The sequence below is a fragment of the Drepanopeziza brunnea genome (assembly GCF_022702325.1).
Source record: "Drepanopeziza brunnea f. sp. 'multigermtubi' strain 214-2 chromosome Unknown ctg13, whole genome shotgun sequence".
NCBI classification, from domain to species: Eukaryota; Fungi; Ascomycota; class Leotiomycetes; order Helotiales; family Drepanopezizaceae; genus Drepanopeziza; species Drepanopeziza brunnea.
Genome location: NW_027094076.1, coordinates 418,176 through 434,384, shown reverse-complemented (window position 1 = coordinate 434,384; position 16,209 = coordinate 418,176). Strand labels below are relative to the sequence as shown.

The 16,209-nt window shown below is 52.3% G+C and overlaps 4 protein-coding genes across 5 annotated transcripts; 2 read left to right on the top strand and 2 right to left on the bottom strand.

Annotated features, from left to right (window-relative positions):
- Positions 1–388: 388 nt before the first annotated feature.
- On the bottom strand, positions 389–3,310 carry L3040_007389 (uncharacterized protein; the record flags this gene model as incomplete). The annotated part of the gene is made up of 7 exons (XM_066154845.1): positions 389–709; positions 813–1,704; positions 1,753–2,537; positions 2,606–2,980; positions 3,040–3,066; positions 3,130–3,216; positions 3,290–3,310. 7 exons carry the CDS (start codon positions 3,308–3,310, stop codon positions 389–391), a joined length of 2,508 nt encoding a protein of 835 aa, XP_066010737.1.
- Positions 3,311–3,872: 562 nt separating this feature from the next.
- L3040_007388 (uncharacterized protein) lies at positions 3,873–5,904 on the bottom strand (the record flags this gene model as incomplete). The annotated part of the gene is made up of 4 exons (XM_066154844.1): positions 3,873–3,910; positions 3,964–5,512; positions 5,596–5,659; positions 5,873–5,904. The coding sequence occupies 4 exons, from the start codon at positions 5,902–5,904 to the stop codon at positions 3,873–3,875; spliced, it is 1,683 nt and encodes a 560-aa protein (XP_066010736.1).
- A 1,130-nt stretch (positions 5,905–7,034) lies between these two features.
- On the top strand, positions 7,035–9,204 carry L3040_007387 (uncharacterized protein; the record flags this gene model as incomplete). The annotated part of the gene is made up of 2 exons (XM_066154843.1): positions 7,035–7,548; positions 7,748–9,204. 2 exons carry the CDS (start codon positions 7,035–7,037, stop codon positions 9,202–9,204), a joined length of 1,971 nt encoding a protein of 656 aa, XP_066010735.1.
- A 1,370-nt stretch (positions 9,205–10,574) lies between these two features.
- On the top strand, positions 10,575–13,881 carry L3040_007386 (uncharacterized protein; the record flags this gene model as incomplete). Of its 2 annotated transcripts, none has more annotated exons than XM_007297562.1 (7): positions 10,575–10,620; positions 10,751–10,862; positions 10,969–11,201; positions 11,255–11,559; positions 11,606–11,976; positions 12,026–12,369; positions 12,419–13,881. In XM_007297562.1, the coding sequence occupies 7 exons, from the start codon at positions 10,575–10,577 to the stop codon at positions 13,879–13,881; spliced, it is 2,874 nt and encodes a 957-aa protein (XP_007297624.1). The 2 variants fall into 2 exon arrangements, with proteins under 2 accessions (XP_007297624.1, XP_066010734.1); XM_066154842.1 differs by having other exon boundaries at positions 10,751–10,868.
- Positions 13,882–16,209: the final 2,328 nt, after the last annotated feature.

Below are 16,209 nucleotides of genomic sequence, written 5' to 3'. Positions count from 1 at the left end.
ATATAGGTACACAGATAGGTAGATATACATTTTTCCTTCAGCCCGTGGGTGGGGAGACGAACGACCGAACGAACGGGCGGAAGAAGTACGCGAGGATTTTTCTGGAATGTTGAGATAGATATATGGATGGATGGACCGACCGGTGTGGAAGGAAGGCCGGGCTACCTAGACTTTTACATCTATCGCGACTACCACGAAAGTTATCATGGTGTTTGATCTCATTCTAGTTCATACCTATAGAGATTGTAATCTTTCAGCGCGTTGCAAATTGTCTTCAAATCCGACTTTGACCTGAGGATTTTCTGTCAACGCCGTCGCTCACAAATTTTGAAATTCAACTGTGAGCGGATATTACCCCTACACCCCTATACCCCCTCCACCCCTCCACTTAGTAGACAAACGCAACCTGCGCCAACGGCAACCTCTCCGCCGGCTCACACGTAGCATGCACGCCATCAGCCTCGACCCGGTAATTCTCCGGATCCACCTTCATCTTCGGCATCACATCGTTGTACTTCATGTCGCTCTTGCCAATCTTCCTGCAGTTCCTGACGGGCTCGATGCGTTTCTTGAGGTCGTAGGAAGCGATGGTACCGGTTTGGATGGAGGACTGGGAGACGAAGAGGACGGAGGTGGAAGGTACGAGCGGGGCGAACATGGGGCGAGCTATGATGGGCTCGACGGTTGGGATGGACGCGTTGGGGTCGCCCTAATTTGTCATGTCAGTATGAGTGGTCAGGTAGGCGGGGGGGGAGGGGGGTGGAGGGAGGGGCGGAGGAGGAGGAGGAGGAGGAGGAGGAGGAGGAGGATACCATCTGAGCATAAGCGATCATCCCACTCTTAACAACAGTCGTCGGCTTCGTTCCAAACCAGGCCGGATCCCACACTACAAGATCTGCCAGCTTGCCAACCTCAACACTGCCAATGATGTGGCCCATACCTTGGGCAATAGCGGGATTGACAGTGTACTTGCTTACATAGCGCTTGACTCTGAAGTTGTCTGCGCCAGTGCCTTCGTCTTCTCTGAGGGTGCCGCGCTGCACCTTGTTCTTGTGCGCCGTGTTCCAGGTGCGGAGGATGACTTCGCCGCAGCGGCCCATGGCTTGCGAGTCGGAGGACATCATGCTGATGGCACCGAGATCATGCAAGACGTCCTCGGCCGCGATGGTTTCGGCGCGGATACGGGATTCGGCGAAGGCAACGTCTTCGGGGATATTTTTGGACAGGTGGTGGCAAACCATCAACATGTCGAGATGCTCGTCGAGTGTATTTCGAGTAAATGGTCGCGTGGGGTTGGTAGACGAGGGGAGGACGTTGGCGTGCTCGACAACGCTGATGATATCTGGGGCATGACCGCCGCCAGCACCTTCGGTATGGTAAGTGTGAATAGTCCGGTCCTTGATGGCCGCGATCGTGGCTTCGACGAAGCCGGATTCGTTGAGGGTGTCGGTGTGGATGAGACACTGAACATCGAGCTCGTCACAGACCGTGAGGCAAGAATCGATAGCAGAGGGGGTACTGCCCCAATCCTCGTGGAGTTTGAGGCCACAAGCTCCTGCAACGACTTGCTCGCGTAGAGCGATGGGAGAACTGTCGTTTCCTTTACCAGTGATTCCCAAATTGACTGGCAACGAATCGCATGCTTGGAGCATTTGCCGCATGTAGTTCTTGCCTGGAGTACAGGTCGTCGCACTCGTGCCAGCACTATCTGATGTTAGCCGAGTCCGTCAACACTGATATGTGAATGAATACCTTGGACCAGTCCCTCCACCCAGCATAGTCGTGATACCAGAAGCAATAGCCTCATTGGCCTGCTGAGGGCAGATAAAATGGATGTGCGAGTCAAACCCTCCCGCTGTAATGATCTTGCCCTCCCCGGCAATAACATCCGTACAAGACCCAACGATCATATTCGGCGAGACCCCCTCCATCACATCCGGATTTCCCGCCTTCCCAATACCTACGATGAAGCCATCCTTGACCCCGATATCAGCTTTGTAGATACCGGTCCAATCCACAATCAACGCATTCACAATCACCAAATCGAGGGAGACCTCATCCGAAACCCCAGTAGCTTGTCCCATGCCCTCGCGGAGGGTTTTACCACCTCCGAATTTGCACTCGTCTCCGTAGGACGTCAGGTCTCTCTCAACCTTGACCCAAAGATCCGTAAAGCCCAGCCTAACCGTATCCCCAACCGTCGGCCCAAACATCGTCGCATAAGCCGCCCTGTCCATCTCAAACGCACTGATATGCGCCGCATCGCCCATCGGCTCCGGGCTATGCGCGAACCCGCCTTGTTGGAGCTTATCTACGATATCCTCGACACGCGAGAGATCCAATTTGCCCGTGGCCAGATGGTTGCCGCCGCGAATGACTCTGTTCCCACCAATCTCAACCAAGTTAACAGTCTTCGTATCGCCAGGCTCGAAACGGACGGACGTTCCAGCTGCGATATCGAGGCGGTACCCGTAGGCTCTTGCGCGATCGAAATCCAGTTGGGGATTCGTCTCGATGAAATGATAGTGTGAACCAATCTACCACTGTCAGTTGCTTCCCCCTCACCACCCTCCCCTAGGTCCGGATATCGGTAAGGAGGACACACCTGTATCGGCCTATCGCCCTTACTGGTAACCCTCAACCGGATTCTCTTCCTCCCCTCATTCAGCACCACCTTGCCCTTCACCACCACCACCGCGCCCGGCTGCTTCTCTGCCGCGTACTCCACGCCTTCGGGCAGCGCAAATGCGGACGGGTCTGGAATGGGCAGGAAGCTGCCGTACAAGGCCTTCGCGAGATCGCCGTCGTCACTGGCGATGGGGTGGTGTACTGTAACGAGGTAGGTGCCGGTCGGGAACGTGCCTTCGACCATGATCTCGGTGAGGGTCGAGCAGACGGATGGCAGGACGTGGCGACGGCCCAGCATGGTGGCGCCGATGGACATGAGGTCCGCGACTGTGTGGTTGCCATCGCGGATGAGCTGAGGGGGGTGGTTAGCTGGTGGTTTGCTGGAAGGTGGGGGGGGGGGGGAAGGAGAACCTCTTGCAGATTGTTTGCGATTAAAGCCTGCAGAAATTTGCAATTTCTTTTAGTTCTATGTCAAGAATAGGGAGGAAGAAAATATATTACGCAAGCTTCTGTATGGTTGAGCTTCACGCCTCGAGCCAGTCGTCGTTGGGCGAGCAGTCCAAGCTGCGAGATGACAAGCTTATCGAGCTGTACGGAGCAGAGGAGGAAAAGCCCAGTTAGCGATTAATAAATGCACGTCCTTGGTCATAATTAGACTGACTTCTTTTGGAACGAGATGCATCTCGAAATATGGTCTGCCAACAATGGCGACTTCAAGTCCTCGGAGATATCAACTGGACCCAGGAAGCCAGGGAGCTGGTCTGGTCTGATCTGAGCGCGGTGTTACCGGTACTTGCCTACCGGTACTTACCAGTACCCCCCCGCAGTCAGCAACCGGACAGGGATTTTGATAAAGGAGAGTAAATAAATCCATTCAAGATAAGTAGAGAGAGACAGTACTTCTTGTCAACATTATACTAAATAAGCAAGAAGACACTTCACAAATGTCTTCACAAAAGTTTTCGAATATATCCTATGCATCCGCTCATTCGTGCTACTCGTCCAACTCCAACCAAGATCTGTGCTAGCAAGCCACTCGTTGAAATAGAGCACTCCCCCTCCTCTGTACAGCATCATCAACCTCACAACCGACTACCGGTATGATGGCAGGTAACTCCAAATCGCTTCATATATACTCCAAGGTATTTGCCAGCGCCGTAAAATGGCATTCCATGCCATGCCATGCAATGCAACGCTAAATGCAATCATTCAGAAATCTCAAAACAACACAAATCCCATCGGCATCAGAATCCAGGGAACGCATTGGATAAAGTATTCAGCCCTATGCGATTGTCAGCAATCATCTCGGGCGGGACAGGGAGAGATCAAACATACACCTCGGTGGCTGTCGTTCACGCACGAGATCGGGATCTCGTAAAGGAACTTGCGCAGCCTCCAACTCGCGAATTCTGTAACCAACCAGCTCTTCCCTGGACAGCGCTTTGCCCAGAGTGTCATATTGCCCACAGCCCGATGGTTCATGATTTGCAACAAAAACTGGCTGTGGCTGATCAGGTAAGGGCGGTCTTGCTCGTCGGACAGACGGCGCGCTCCCAAGATTCCTCCTGATGGTAGCTGTGATGTCTTGGACTCGCCTTCTTGTACCGTACGCCTCGAGGTCCTCATCATCTTTGCCTTCTTTGATACGAGATCGTACTTTCCGAAGATTACGTTCTCGTCGAACCATAGCATTGGTAATTCTAGTCGGACAGCACCCGAGAGGCAGTGCACTTTTTTTGCAGATCGGGCACAGAGAACTACTGCAGGATAAGAATGTATCGATACATTCCGGGTGGAAGATGTGCCCGCAGGGGAGCTCTCGGATCTCCGAGATGCCCGACTCAAAGTCTTCTAGGCATATTTCACACGTAGGCTGGATGTACGGAAGAAACGTATGGGCAACGACAGCCGGGACATAGGGGGTGCTGTCATCAATCGGAACAAGCTCTGGTATCGTGGAATCATTAGATGTGGAGAGGGCGTAGCGAACTTGATATTCCGACCCGGGACTCGTGGAACATCCATCTGCAAGGTCGTGTCGCTCAATGGTGGTAAACACTGTCTCTGCTTTCTGTGGGGACATCGGAGGCGAGGCCTCGTCTTCAGAAGTATAGATGAACAGTGGCAGACGTTCGATCTCCGACAGCGGAATCTTGAGCCGCTTGATGCCAAGAGCCTCGAGGTCTACTTCCCCGTTTACTACCCGTCGATGAAGGGACTTCCGGCGGGCTCGTTGCACAACATGCATGACAGCCGAAATCCCGCCGAGACAGATCATCAGAACAGCCGAGATCACTAGGAAGTAGACCCAGAGTCTCGGGAGAATTGTCTTGTTGCCGAGTCTAATCTGGGTATAGAGCCTGACATAGTCCCTGGGATCAACACCAGGCACTTCTGTGAGTTGGTGTCCGTAGGGTACTTCAGTCATATTTCCCGAGTACAGACTGAGTTGGCGCATCAAAGTAGAGCCCAGAACACCGGGAACGGCATACACCGGGAATTGATGCTTGGTTCTCCAGGCTCCTCCATCCCGAAGATCCCATGCGGATGAGCCGGAAGGCGGTGTAGTTGGATCTGTGACATTGTTTGCTTGGTAGAATATCAGGGCCCGTACGGGATCCGAACGGGCTGCCCGCATGTATGACAATGTACATTCCACGCTGATCCACGGGGCCAGGGCGACGAGCGTGTAATCGGTCGGAGCGAGGTTTGCTTGCCGGGTAACGTTTGCCGGGACGTATTCTTTCGAGACGTTGAAACACGCATCGTCCTGCTTGAGGTCGGGCACGTAGAGAAATCCACTAATTTTTCCGTCCAGGTCCGCGTCGCGCGTCGATAGGGTCTCGAGGTTCTTCTCGGCCCGTTGCGCAAACGAGATGTTGGGCTTTTCCACGACAGCGTCAGTCACGACTCGATGCGGGGGGTAGATAAGGAGGCAGAGCGACAGGGAGACAAGGAACCACATACCCGTAGTCGTGACACGACGGACTCGGGATTCCGACTACTCCACTCATCATTGGGAAACAGCAAACTGGTGGAGGGTCAGTGATATTTGCTTGATTAAATTGATTACAGCTTGGCTGAGGCGCACAAGCAGCAGTAGGGCAGGGCAGTGCAGTACAGGACATCGGGGGGTCGTTGTCTACACCGGATCACCGCGGAGGGGGCGACGGTGAGGTTTGGTGAGATTGATGAAGTTGGTGAAGTTGAAGGAGAGAAGGAAGGGAAATAGGTGAATACATACACAAAAGTCTCGATGGCTCGGATCGCTATCATCAGGGCTAACGGGGCAATCTCGTCTCTTTTTCTTTTTCGTCAGCGGTGGGAAGGGCCGGTTTGGATTTGACGGGCTTGGTGGGCTTGGGGGGCTTGGTGTGCTTGGTGGGCTTGATGACTGAGCCAAGGGCTTGGGAGGAGATGTAACGGATGCCGAGAGATCTTGGCATATCCCAGCGATCGGGCCAGATGGGGGAAGATGGGGGGAGATGGGGGGAGATGGGAAAGGAAGTATGTCATGTGATACAGTATCACCAAGGGTATACGGGTACGGGTACGGGGATGGAAGAGGGAAGGAACGGTAGTAGTCCTCTGCCAAGAGACCAAGAGACCAAGAGGCCAAGAGGCCAAGATGATACCGCAAAGCTTATCTGTCCCGTCTGCCCGCCTGTGCTGTGCTGTGCTCGGTTGGTCTGAGACACGGGACGTGGCAAGTCTGGCAACGGTACCGGTACTGTAACAAGGGATTCCGCTAGCCACTCAGTCACTCGAGAGTGATCCCATTCATCGGGAGACGAGACCTGTCATCTTCACTCGGGATAATGCCGCAAAGCATTGGAATACGGTACCGGTACCGGTACCGGTAATCATCAGCCTGGCACATGACCACACTTCCATTTCTGCCGACCTCATAAGTACAGTATTGCTACTTTCGAATCCACGCCCTCCGACCCAGTACTGTAGAATGCTTACCATGAGATCCTTGCGCAGCTCAAGCCTCCGTTCGATATCCCCCATAGAGTCTAATATCACGTGATCTCCACCCAAAGTACCTGGGTGTGTGTCGCAGTCTCAACACACCCACTGCAGTGACCCATATCGCAAGTAAAACAGAGCCCACGACTCAAGCCTCAAGTCTAGACACTCCCATCAAGACTCCCACACGTGTGCCTTGGATCGGTCAGACAGCCAAAGCTCTGCTACGTAGAGCCTTGAAGCCTCGGATTAAACTTTCCGCGAGGGCCCGCGCGGCTGCTGCGCTTGCAGGTCCACTCCAAACCACACCACATTACCGGTACATCACGTAAACTTCAGTGATGTGACGTCTTTCCAACTCCGACTCCAACTCCGACTCCAACTCGAGCACCATCTTCTGATTCCCTCAACTCCCACTCAAGCGCAGGATCAAGATGCCACCTCCTCTCCCAGGTCAGAAGGGGACGGGCAAGAAAGGCCGCGACCGCCAGTCTCGTAGTCGCAATAGCACCCCGAGCCTTGTCTCTCACCATCCCGACAGTGGCGGCTCAACTGCGCTCCTCGAGCTCCCCATCGCCAGCTTCCAGATTGACGACGAGATACTCGAGCACACTGGTGGCTCCATATCCAGCTCCAAGGAGCTCGAGGCCTTGCTTGAGCGCTTGAACAAGCTGGTTGCAATCGTCGAGACCCGAGGAAGTGTATGCGATCGGGGCATGAGAATGGCCAATGAGCTGCGTAAAGCTCGAGTGCAAGAGATTGAGAACGATAGGAGAGATGAAGAGCGCAGGGAGAGGCTGAAGAGAGACGCCGCTGAGGAGGAGGAGAGAGGGCGGAATAAGAAAGCCAGCAAGATGAAGAAGAGAAAGGATGCGAGTACTGCGCGTGAGGAGAGGCCTTTGACCCATGGGGCGCATGGGGTGGCACCTCAAGACGGTTCTCACACAGGTGAGATGAATTTTTCTTTTCTGTTTTCGCTTGTCCGCCGTGTTCAGTTTTGCCTAGTGGTGTCTAGTCGACCATCCATCGACCATCGGATTCCGCGCTAGTGTAGCTCTGTTACTATCCACAAATTCCGGCCCCACACCGCACTCTTGCTGTCTCTGTTCTGCTTTCCATGTGTTCCTCGCTGACATAGCACAACCAGAACGCTCCGCTCCATTGCAGGATAAGAAACACGCTCGCAAGATATCTCGAGAACGTGACAACGACTCGGCCAGCTCCTCTCTTTCACCACTTCCAGTAGCACTGACCCCCGCTGCCTCAGCAATGGATCTCGACAGAGACGACAACGCTGAATCAAGCTCGGACGAGCATCAGCCACTACCGGCACCTGCCTATCCCGCAGAGCAAACCTTTGGACCCGACCCCTTCTCATTCCCCGATCCCACTGTCTACGAGATTCTCCCTGCGTGGGAAGGCATGACAACCGACGAGAAGAAGGAACTCTACTCTGTCGCCAAATTCCCATCGCGCACCCTCGAGGAGTATATCCCTGCTTCGCCTCCCGACAAGGACTTCAGCAACGCGAAGCCTACCAATCAGGTCCAAGCTAATACCTTCGCTACCCATATTGAGCCTTTCTTCCGTCCATTGACCGAGGAGGACCTGACGTTCTTGCGTGAGAGAGGAGATCGTGTTGGCCCCTTCAGTATCGCACGTCGTGGCAAGAGGCATTACCTTGAAGTCTGGGCGGAAGAAGATGGCGCGTTGTCTGCGGATGGGCCTCAACCAGGTCGTGACAAGCTGCCACTCAATCAAGCTCGCGGTGATATCGAGAGCATGACCGATCTCATTGGCGAGAGTGATCAGATCTCTGCTGGCCCTATGCTCGCACGCCTACTAGCTACGATGAGACCGGAGCACCGAGCACCTGCTGAAGAGAAGACCCATGGCGCGAATGGCGACGTCGACACCAACCCTGACGGTAGCGATATCCTCAGCGATCCTCACGACTCCCAAACCCTACCGCCCGCCACCTTCATGGCCGACTCTAATTTGGACGCCTGGAAGAAAGCCACCCACCCCAAGCTCGACCAGCAACAGGTCGACGAGCGCATCAAGCAAGAGCTCCGCCACATCGGCTTCCTCGCCGCCGACGACGAGCCCGACTACGACGGCCACTACGATGATGAGGTTGCCGCCCGCCTCCGCTCTCTCCAGGCGCGCCTCAAGGAACAGTCCATCATCAACGCGGCGCGCAAGGCCCGTCTCATGGACATCGCCAAGGACCGCATGGCCCACCAGGAGTACACCCACATCCTCGAGGATCTCGACGCCCAAACCCAAACATCGTATCTGAAGCGCACCCGCACCCTTGGCAAGAGCAAGAAAGCCAAGCGCCCTGGCGGAGCCGGAGGCGGAAGCAACGTTGCCGCTGGCAATACCGGTATGGCTCGTCCCGGTCTCGGTGATGGCGTCAAGAACTTGATGGAGAAGCGCAGCAAGTGGATTGACACGGTCGGGAGCGTCTTGGACGAGGAGTCGATCAAGGTTCGGCGAAGCAAGGATCCTGAGAGCTCGATCTTCAAGCCGGAGGATATGGCGGAGTATATTCGGCGGGAGAAGGAGACTTGGGCTCAGGAGGTTGAAGATGAGGAGTGAGTGAGTGAGCGCTTTCTCGGCTTCGCTGACTACTTGATGATACGATGCTGAAAAAAAAAAATTGGGGTGGTGATAATCTGGGTCGGGAGGAGTTCTGGATGGTCTGGAAGGCATGGTCTGGATGGCATAGTCTGGATGGCGTTCTTCATGTCTTCATCACGCATGTATGGTGCATATCTCTAGAGGGAATGGGAAAAGAATTGTATTTATATTTCTATCCGAGCGTGGGGTGGAGTTGGCTGGCCGGGGGCAAACAAAACTAGATGGCAGCAATTCTCACTGCCTACGTACGGTATGCTCACTGAACAAGTCAAATTCTCAATAGCAGATCTTGACCCCCGCGATGCGATGCAGCCAGCAGACCGTCAAGCGATTGCCGCTTTGCTTTTATCACCCGTGCATGCTCTCACACTCTATCTACTCCTACCTAGTCCCTCTCCTCGTTACCCCGTTTCTCTTCTCTCTCTCGTATAGTAGCGTATAGTATAGTATAGTAACAGGAACGAGACGTGCAAGACCTTGTTCAGAGAACAATCTATCGCTGCTCAACAGATAGCAAACGAGGTGGTACGCTTTCCCCGCCAAGTTCTCATGAGAACCTTGCTGATGCTTCTAGCTGCCCCGAGCCCCTTTGGAGCGTTTCGCAAGAAGGAGGAGGCTGCTGAGGAGAGGGGGAAGGCTGAAGAACATGGAGGTGAAAGTGAAGTATCTGGGGCACCTGATTAGACGCGGAAGGCTGGGAATGGAAGTTCCAAGGGCAGTAAGGATTTTGCAGGGTGAGAAGCGGGCTCGTATTTGAGTCTTTGCGTTGGCCCTGGTTTGAATACGCGAGTGGGCGGAGATCTGGGGTGTTGGCAGTGATGATAACTAACTGGATTGATGCATAGGCGGGATGAGTTATGGAAGCTATGAAGCTATGTAGGTACAGTAACAAGATGTAGGTATAACGCGTCAGAAGTCTACAGACTTGAGATATAGGTCTTGCCAGGCAGACATGAAATGGAGTACATAGAAGCGGATATCTTGTGGCCGAGAAGCGCACATTTTATTTGAGCCATAAATCTCTTAAGACCGGTTCATCTCGTAGTCATACATTAAGGTCAAGTCGAACTCACTTGGCTACCCTTGGTTGTACAGGTCATGTGAGTCCGCGCCGCTGCCGAGACTTCGCGTTCTTTCTTGTATCAAGGCGAGCAGCCTTTCACCCACCATATGAGCAGAGACTGACATCCTTTTGTTCTGTTCTCTCGAACCGCCTCTATCAATCATAACAACTCGTGCCTGACTTCTCTTCTGTCCACGGTATAGCCGACTTCGAATCTCCTTTATGCCTATGATAATTATACGCTGTCACCGACCGTCATCGCACCATGTCGACCTTCAAGGGCGTAATGGAAGGGTTTGAGGATATCAGAGGTGGGTACAAAGTCATCGTCTTGTCGTGTTTTCTTTCTTCTTCTTCTTCTTCTTCTTCTTCTTCTTCTTCTCTAGAGACTGAGACTTATTGATTGATTGATTGATTGATTAATTGATCGGTGCATCACAGTTGACTACTTCCGCCCTGCTGCGGGCCTTGCACCTCCCCGTGCCTGCTTTCTAAGTCACGTGCACAGCGACCATCTGGCGGGTCTTGATTCGAAGCACTGGAAGACTTCCTTGTACGTGTAGGCGATCTCCTGGTGGTGAAGAGATGATATGGGTGATATGGGTGATATAGGTGATATAGGTGATATAAATGTGTGTGTTCTGACTCATATCCTAAAGTATCTACTGTTCACCAGCTACCCGGGAGATCCTCCTGCGACTTGAGCGGAGAGTGGACCGCGTAGGCTTCGAGATGAAGACCTTGGCGGCGCGAAAGGTGCAATACGGACATCTGGAGAAACTCCTGAAGCCGATTCCGCTCGGGACTCCCACCCAGATTGAGCTGAAGCCTGGTGTCACACTGCAAGTCACGCTGTTTGATGCAAACCACTGCGCTGGTGCGGTTATGTTCTGTACGTTTGGCTGAATTCCCGGTGGCATTTCCCTGAACTAGAACTCGGTGTAGTATTTGAGATGGACAATCTAGCGGTTCTGTACACTGGAGACATCAGATCAGAGCCCTGGCATGTCTCCTCTCTCGCCCGGAATCCACTCTTGCTTGAGTATACATCAGGCATCAAGACCCTAGACTGCATCTACCTTGACACCAGCCGTACAGACCAGTCCATCTTCCCTCCCAAGGCCGACGGGCTGAGGGAGCTCTTGCAGAAAGTGTTGCAGTACCCTGCGGATACCATCTTCCACCTTTCAGCATGGACTTATGGATATGAAGAGGTGTGGATGGCACTATCAAAGGCACTCAAATCCCAGGTACGCTCCTTTTCAAGACTCATGCCAAATCTGCTGATCGTCCCAGATCCATGTTAACAAGTACACGTACCGAATTTTTGAATCGCTACGAGGGGCGAAAGAGGACAAGAAGAGACCACCCACCGAGTTGATGATACAAGAAGGACCTACCTTCGCCGGCTACACCTGTGGGAACAATTTCCAACCCGGCTGTCTTACCACTGACCCCAATGTTCGCTTACACTCATGCGAGAAGGGTATGAAATGCCCAACGCTGGGCTCCAAGACCGTGTGGATTACGCCCATTGTCAGATGGAAGGATGATGCAGCGGAGGTGCCAGAGCCCGAACCTGCCGTCATCCAGTCTGGTAACGATCTCAGCGGAAGTCCTCAGATCGAGTTCGATGATAACGTTACGATAGACCAGCTCATGCTATTGTAAGTTGCGTATGCATTATCCTTCGGTCTCACATCTGACACTGCTCAGGTTTCCAGATGCAGATCCATTGATCAAGAGAGAAGTGAGACGATTTCTCGTTGCCGCCCTCGAATCACCTGGCCGAGCTTTATTCCTGAGTGACTTGGGGCTGGGTGACGAACAGGAGGAGATCTCCCTCGACCAACTTGGGAGGGCGATTGTGCGATCTGTGACCGAAAAACAGCAAAACGCCAGTACTCGCGAGGATGGGCAGGATGGCCAGTCTCTACCTCGGACCGTTAACTTCCCTTACTCCAGGCACTCGTCTTACCCGGAATTATGTGAACTTCTGAAAATCTTCACGCCAAAAGATGTCTGGCCGTGTACTGAGAATCCGCTCAGCTGGCATGAAGGTGCGTTCCCCAGGTGTCATTCGTTGAACGTTCAATGACTAGTTTGCAGATAGTCTCAGCATCAGGGGACTCTTTGGCTGTTATTGCTCGGCACAGATTTTCCGCTATGATGCGGAGATGAAGAAGGCTGTCGCTGAAGCTGAAGCTAGAGACCGGTATACGATCCAACAGACTCAGACGACAGAAAGCTCGCAACGATCGCTCGATCCACCTGGTAGCAGTTCACCTTGTCGTCGAAATAGCGATGCCGAAGGAGCTTTGCACGTCAGCCCTCGCGCTGCTATGGGAAAGACAAATAGAATACACCCTGTTCTCGGGTCTGCAACTGATAGCTTGGGATCAAGTAAAAACCCCGTCGAGATTGACGAGTCTCCGCCTACACGCAAGAATTCGACTTTGGTGAGGTTGCAACGGGATCAGGGAGGGAAGCTAAGACCTTACAACGAGAACGGCAACGAGGTACGATTATCACGGAAGGTTATACCACGAGATAGATCTGCTGGACCAGAAAGTCTCCGTCGCAAAGAGGCTCCCGTTACGCTTGAACAGAACAGCGCAAAGCGTTCACGGCCTACGCCAGGGGCACCGCAATGTTCCCCCAGAGATAGGGACCAAAGCTGTGATGAACAGTTGCCGTTGGTCATATCAAATGATCAAGCAGAAGAACTTCGCCGCCAGCACGGTACGCCCGCCCCTGACTCGGCTGGCAATGACCATGCGAATACTTCTGGCTCCGGAACAGACGGTGAGCAATCTGATGGCGTAGAGCCAACAACATACCATGACGCTATCGATGAGATTTTCCGCTGCATTTCTTGTGGTCACGAGGTCTGGGGAGGGGAGGAGGGCTACTGCATGGGTTGTGAGACCGGAGAAGACAGTCTTCCATATTTCGAAGACGCCCAGGAAGGGCCTTTACCGCAAATCGCTCTGGATGCATACACCGACGACCTTATCGTTGAGCACGAGGACGTCCAAGCTATAGTTGGTGCATGCCTCGACTATGACTCCTCGGCGTATGATTCTCAAGACTCGGGCGACAAGGATTTCAACGAGGATTACGAAGAGAACAGCATGATAGACAATGCTGAAACCCCGGAGCCCGAGTCCGAAGACGAGCCGTCGTCAAGCAGCGCCGATGTTGACTGGGAAGCAAAGTTCCGAGAACTTCAAGCTCAACATAGCCTTCTGGAGATCAAAGTTGTGGAACTCCACGGCGAGCTTCGGAGAGTCGCGGTTGGCAGCGAGGACTTTGAAGACAGCGAGGTGTTTGAGGATGATGTGGATGAGGATGGCATACTGATGGTTGAAGCGGCTGCTCCCGAACCGACTGTGACGGAGATTGTGCTGTCACAGGCGAGAGGGCAGTCTCAGGAGTCGGAGATCTCGGAATACCGTATCCTCAGCCGTGCTGAGGCCTTTGAGGCGGCGAGGAGTGGTGGTTGGCATGATGTTTCGACCGGTCTGGCTTCCGTCTCCGGTCATCACCAGGAGGAGGAGGTTGAGTTGTGAGGTCCCTCAGTCGGTGGTGCATCTGGCACGGGAATGGAGGTGTGATGCGGAGGGGGCGATAGTTGGGAGTGATTTTGCTTTGCTATTTCCTGGGAGGAGTCGATGTACATGTGGGGGGGGGAGCTAGCCAAAGATTGCTTTTCATTGCTGTTATTATTGAAAGCGGCGTATGGAAAGAAACGGGAAAGGGACACGGAAAGGGATAAGGAAAGGCAATATGATACCCCGGAGTGGCATCGGCATCATTAGCAATTGGCGTCTGCGCATTATAACCGATACCTACTACTAGCTCTCTCATATGATTTCTGCAAAATATATATCCGCAGCACCACCTCGTGTCTATATTCTATTCAGTAGTGGATTGTATCAAGCGTTTTGTAGATTGTGGATAGCTCAGAATCGTAAAGAGTTATATCACGAATTTATTCTCAATTTTCATATTTATTATATATATATATGTATATATATTTATTTTCTTACGAGAACGTGAACGTGACTTAAGAAACGTACATACGTAGGTATGCTGCTGCTTAGGTACGGTAGGTAGGTATGTAGATATGTAGGTAGGTACATCCGTCAGCGGGAAATAAATTATCACAGGAGACTGAAACTTGACCGATCGATCGATCGCTGAGTAGGTAAAATAGTAAAGTAAGTAAGTAAGGAACACGTGCGTGAGTTATTAGTTACGTGAGGGAAAGGGCGAGGGTTCCTTTTTTTTTTCCCTCACGGGTGTGGTGTGACGTGGTTGTCGGGCCGTTAAAGTACCTACCTACCTTACCGGTATTAACAATCGTCGGCTCGCTTAGCGGGGCCTCCTTACCGTAAGTACCGGTACCGGTACCGGTACATCCATCCTTCCAGTCTCGAGTCGGCGTAGGCAAGCGATTGCGGAATCGGAAGCGAGTGCGGATTTTTTCGCGCATACGTAAGGTATGTTGGAAAATTCTTTTCATGCTGTAATAGGTACTAGTAGTAATGAGCATTATCGTCATCACAAGCTATGAAAATATTTATATATATATAAATAATGGTTTCATCTACAGGTATACTACTACTACTACTTACTTCTTTGCGCAACGTCGAAAGATCGTGTTGTCCGATGAATTACCGAGTGCTATTTTTGTTAGCTGGCTAATTAATCAGCAGCTGAGAGAGACTAGGGCGGGGATGGAGAGAGAGGGGGAGAGAGAGAGACGGTAGAGCGAAAGGCCCGGTGGGTTTTATATTATGACTAACTATATCGATAGGGCGTCTGATTCTCAACATCGGGTTCACGAATGCCGTCTCGTGGACATAGAGTCTATTTCAGGTCTAGGAGGTACGAATAAGTAAAAATGATGTTTTTGCTTAAGGCTGTTGATAAGATCCAAGAAAGATCACGACGAGGGTTATAGAGTCATCTAGGTCCCTGGTTCGTTCGTTCGTTCATATTAGCTGTATATATATATATATATACCTGACGAGGAAGTAGATCCACCTCTTCCTTCCCTCCCATTCTTACAAGCTGAAAACCGTTGCGTGGTTTTTTGACTAAAGCTCGAGCTCTATAATATCCTCCGCCCAAAGATATCAAAGATGGGATTTCCTTGAGCCACCTTTCAAGAGGTGAAATTATGGCCCGCGAGGAAAGTCTATAATAGTAGTCCGCAAGGCGCCGGTCGCGTCAGTGTAAAATTTAGAGAGAAAGAGAGAGAGAGAGAGAGAGAGAAGTGTGTGTGTGTGTGAGAGAGAGAGAGAGAGCATGTCCGGCCCCAGGGTAACTGACTAACAGCTTTAATTGAAAGTCGCCCTGGGCACGGCCGAAGATCTCCTCAGCGGGATAATACCGTACTCACAACTACTTCGAAATGCCTTGTCTCGTAATGATCTGCCATACGTACTGGGGGTGGGGATCAGTATTCGTCCACCAGCAAACCCGGAACTGTACTGAACTGTGGAAGACGGTCGAGCCTACACACCTACCAAAAGCTGATCCTGTATAGTTCCCCGGCGCGGGATGTACCGGCGCACCAGACGTCCGTCGCCTCGTTGATCCCTCCTCGTCCAACGGTTGTCTGTTTCTGCGTTGTCCGTAAGTGACTAGGTGATACCGACATCGCAGTCGGGTGCTTGCTTGCTTGCTTTAAAGAATCCGGAATCTCGCTCAAATGAGTGACGGCCGGAGGGAAAAAAACAAAAAAAAAAAAAAAAAAAAAAAAAGGGAGGAGCTTGCGTGCTTGGCCTCACGCCTGCCTTCACATTTCGAGTATACGGTGTACAACTAGATCTGCGGGTATAAGGCAAGGAAAGGATAAGCCGTAGTCCCAACGGATCCGGCTCAATCAA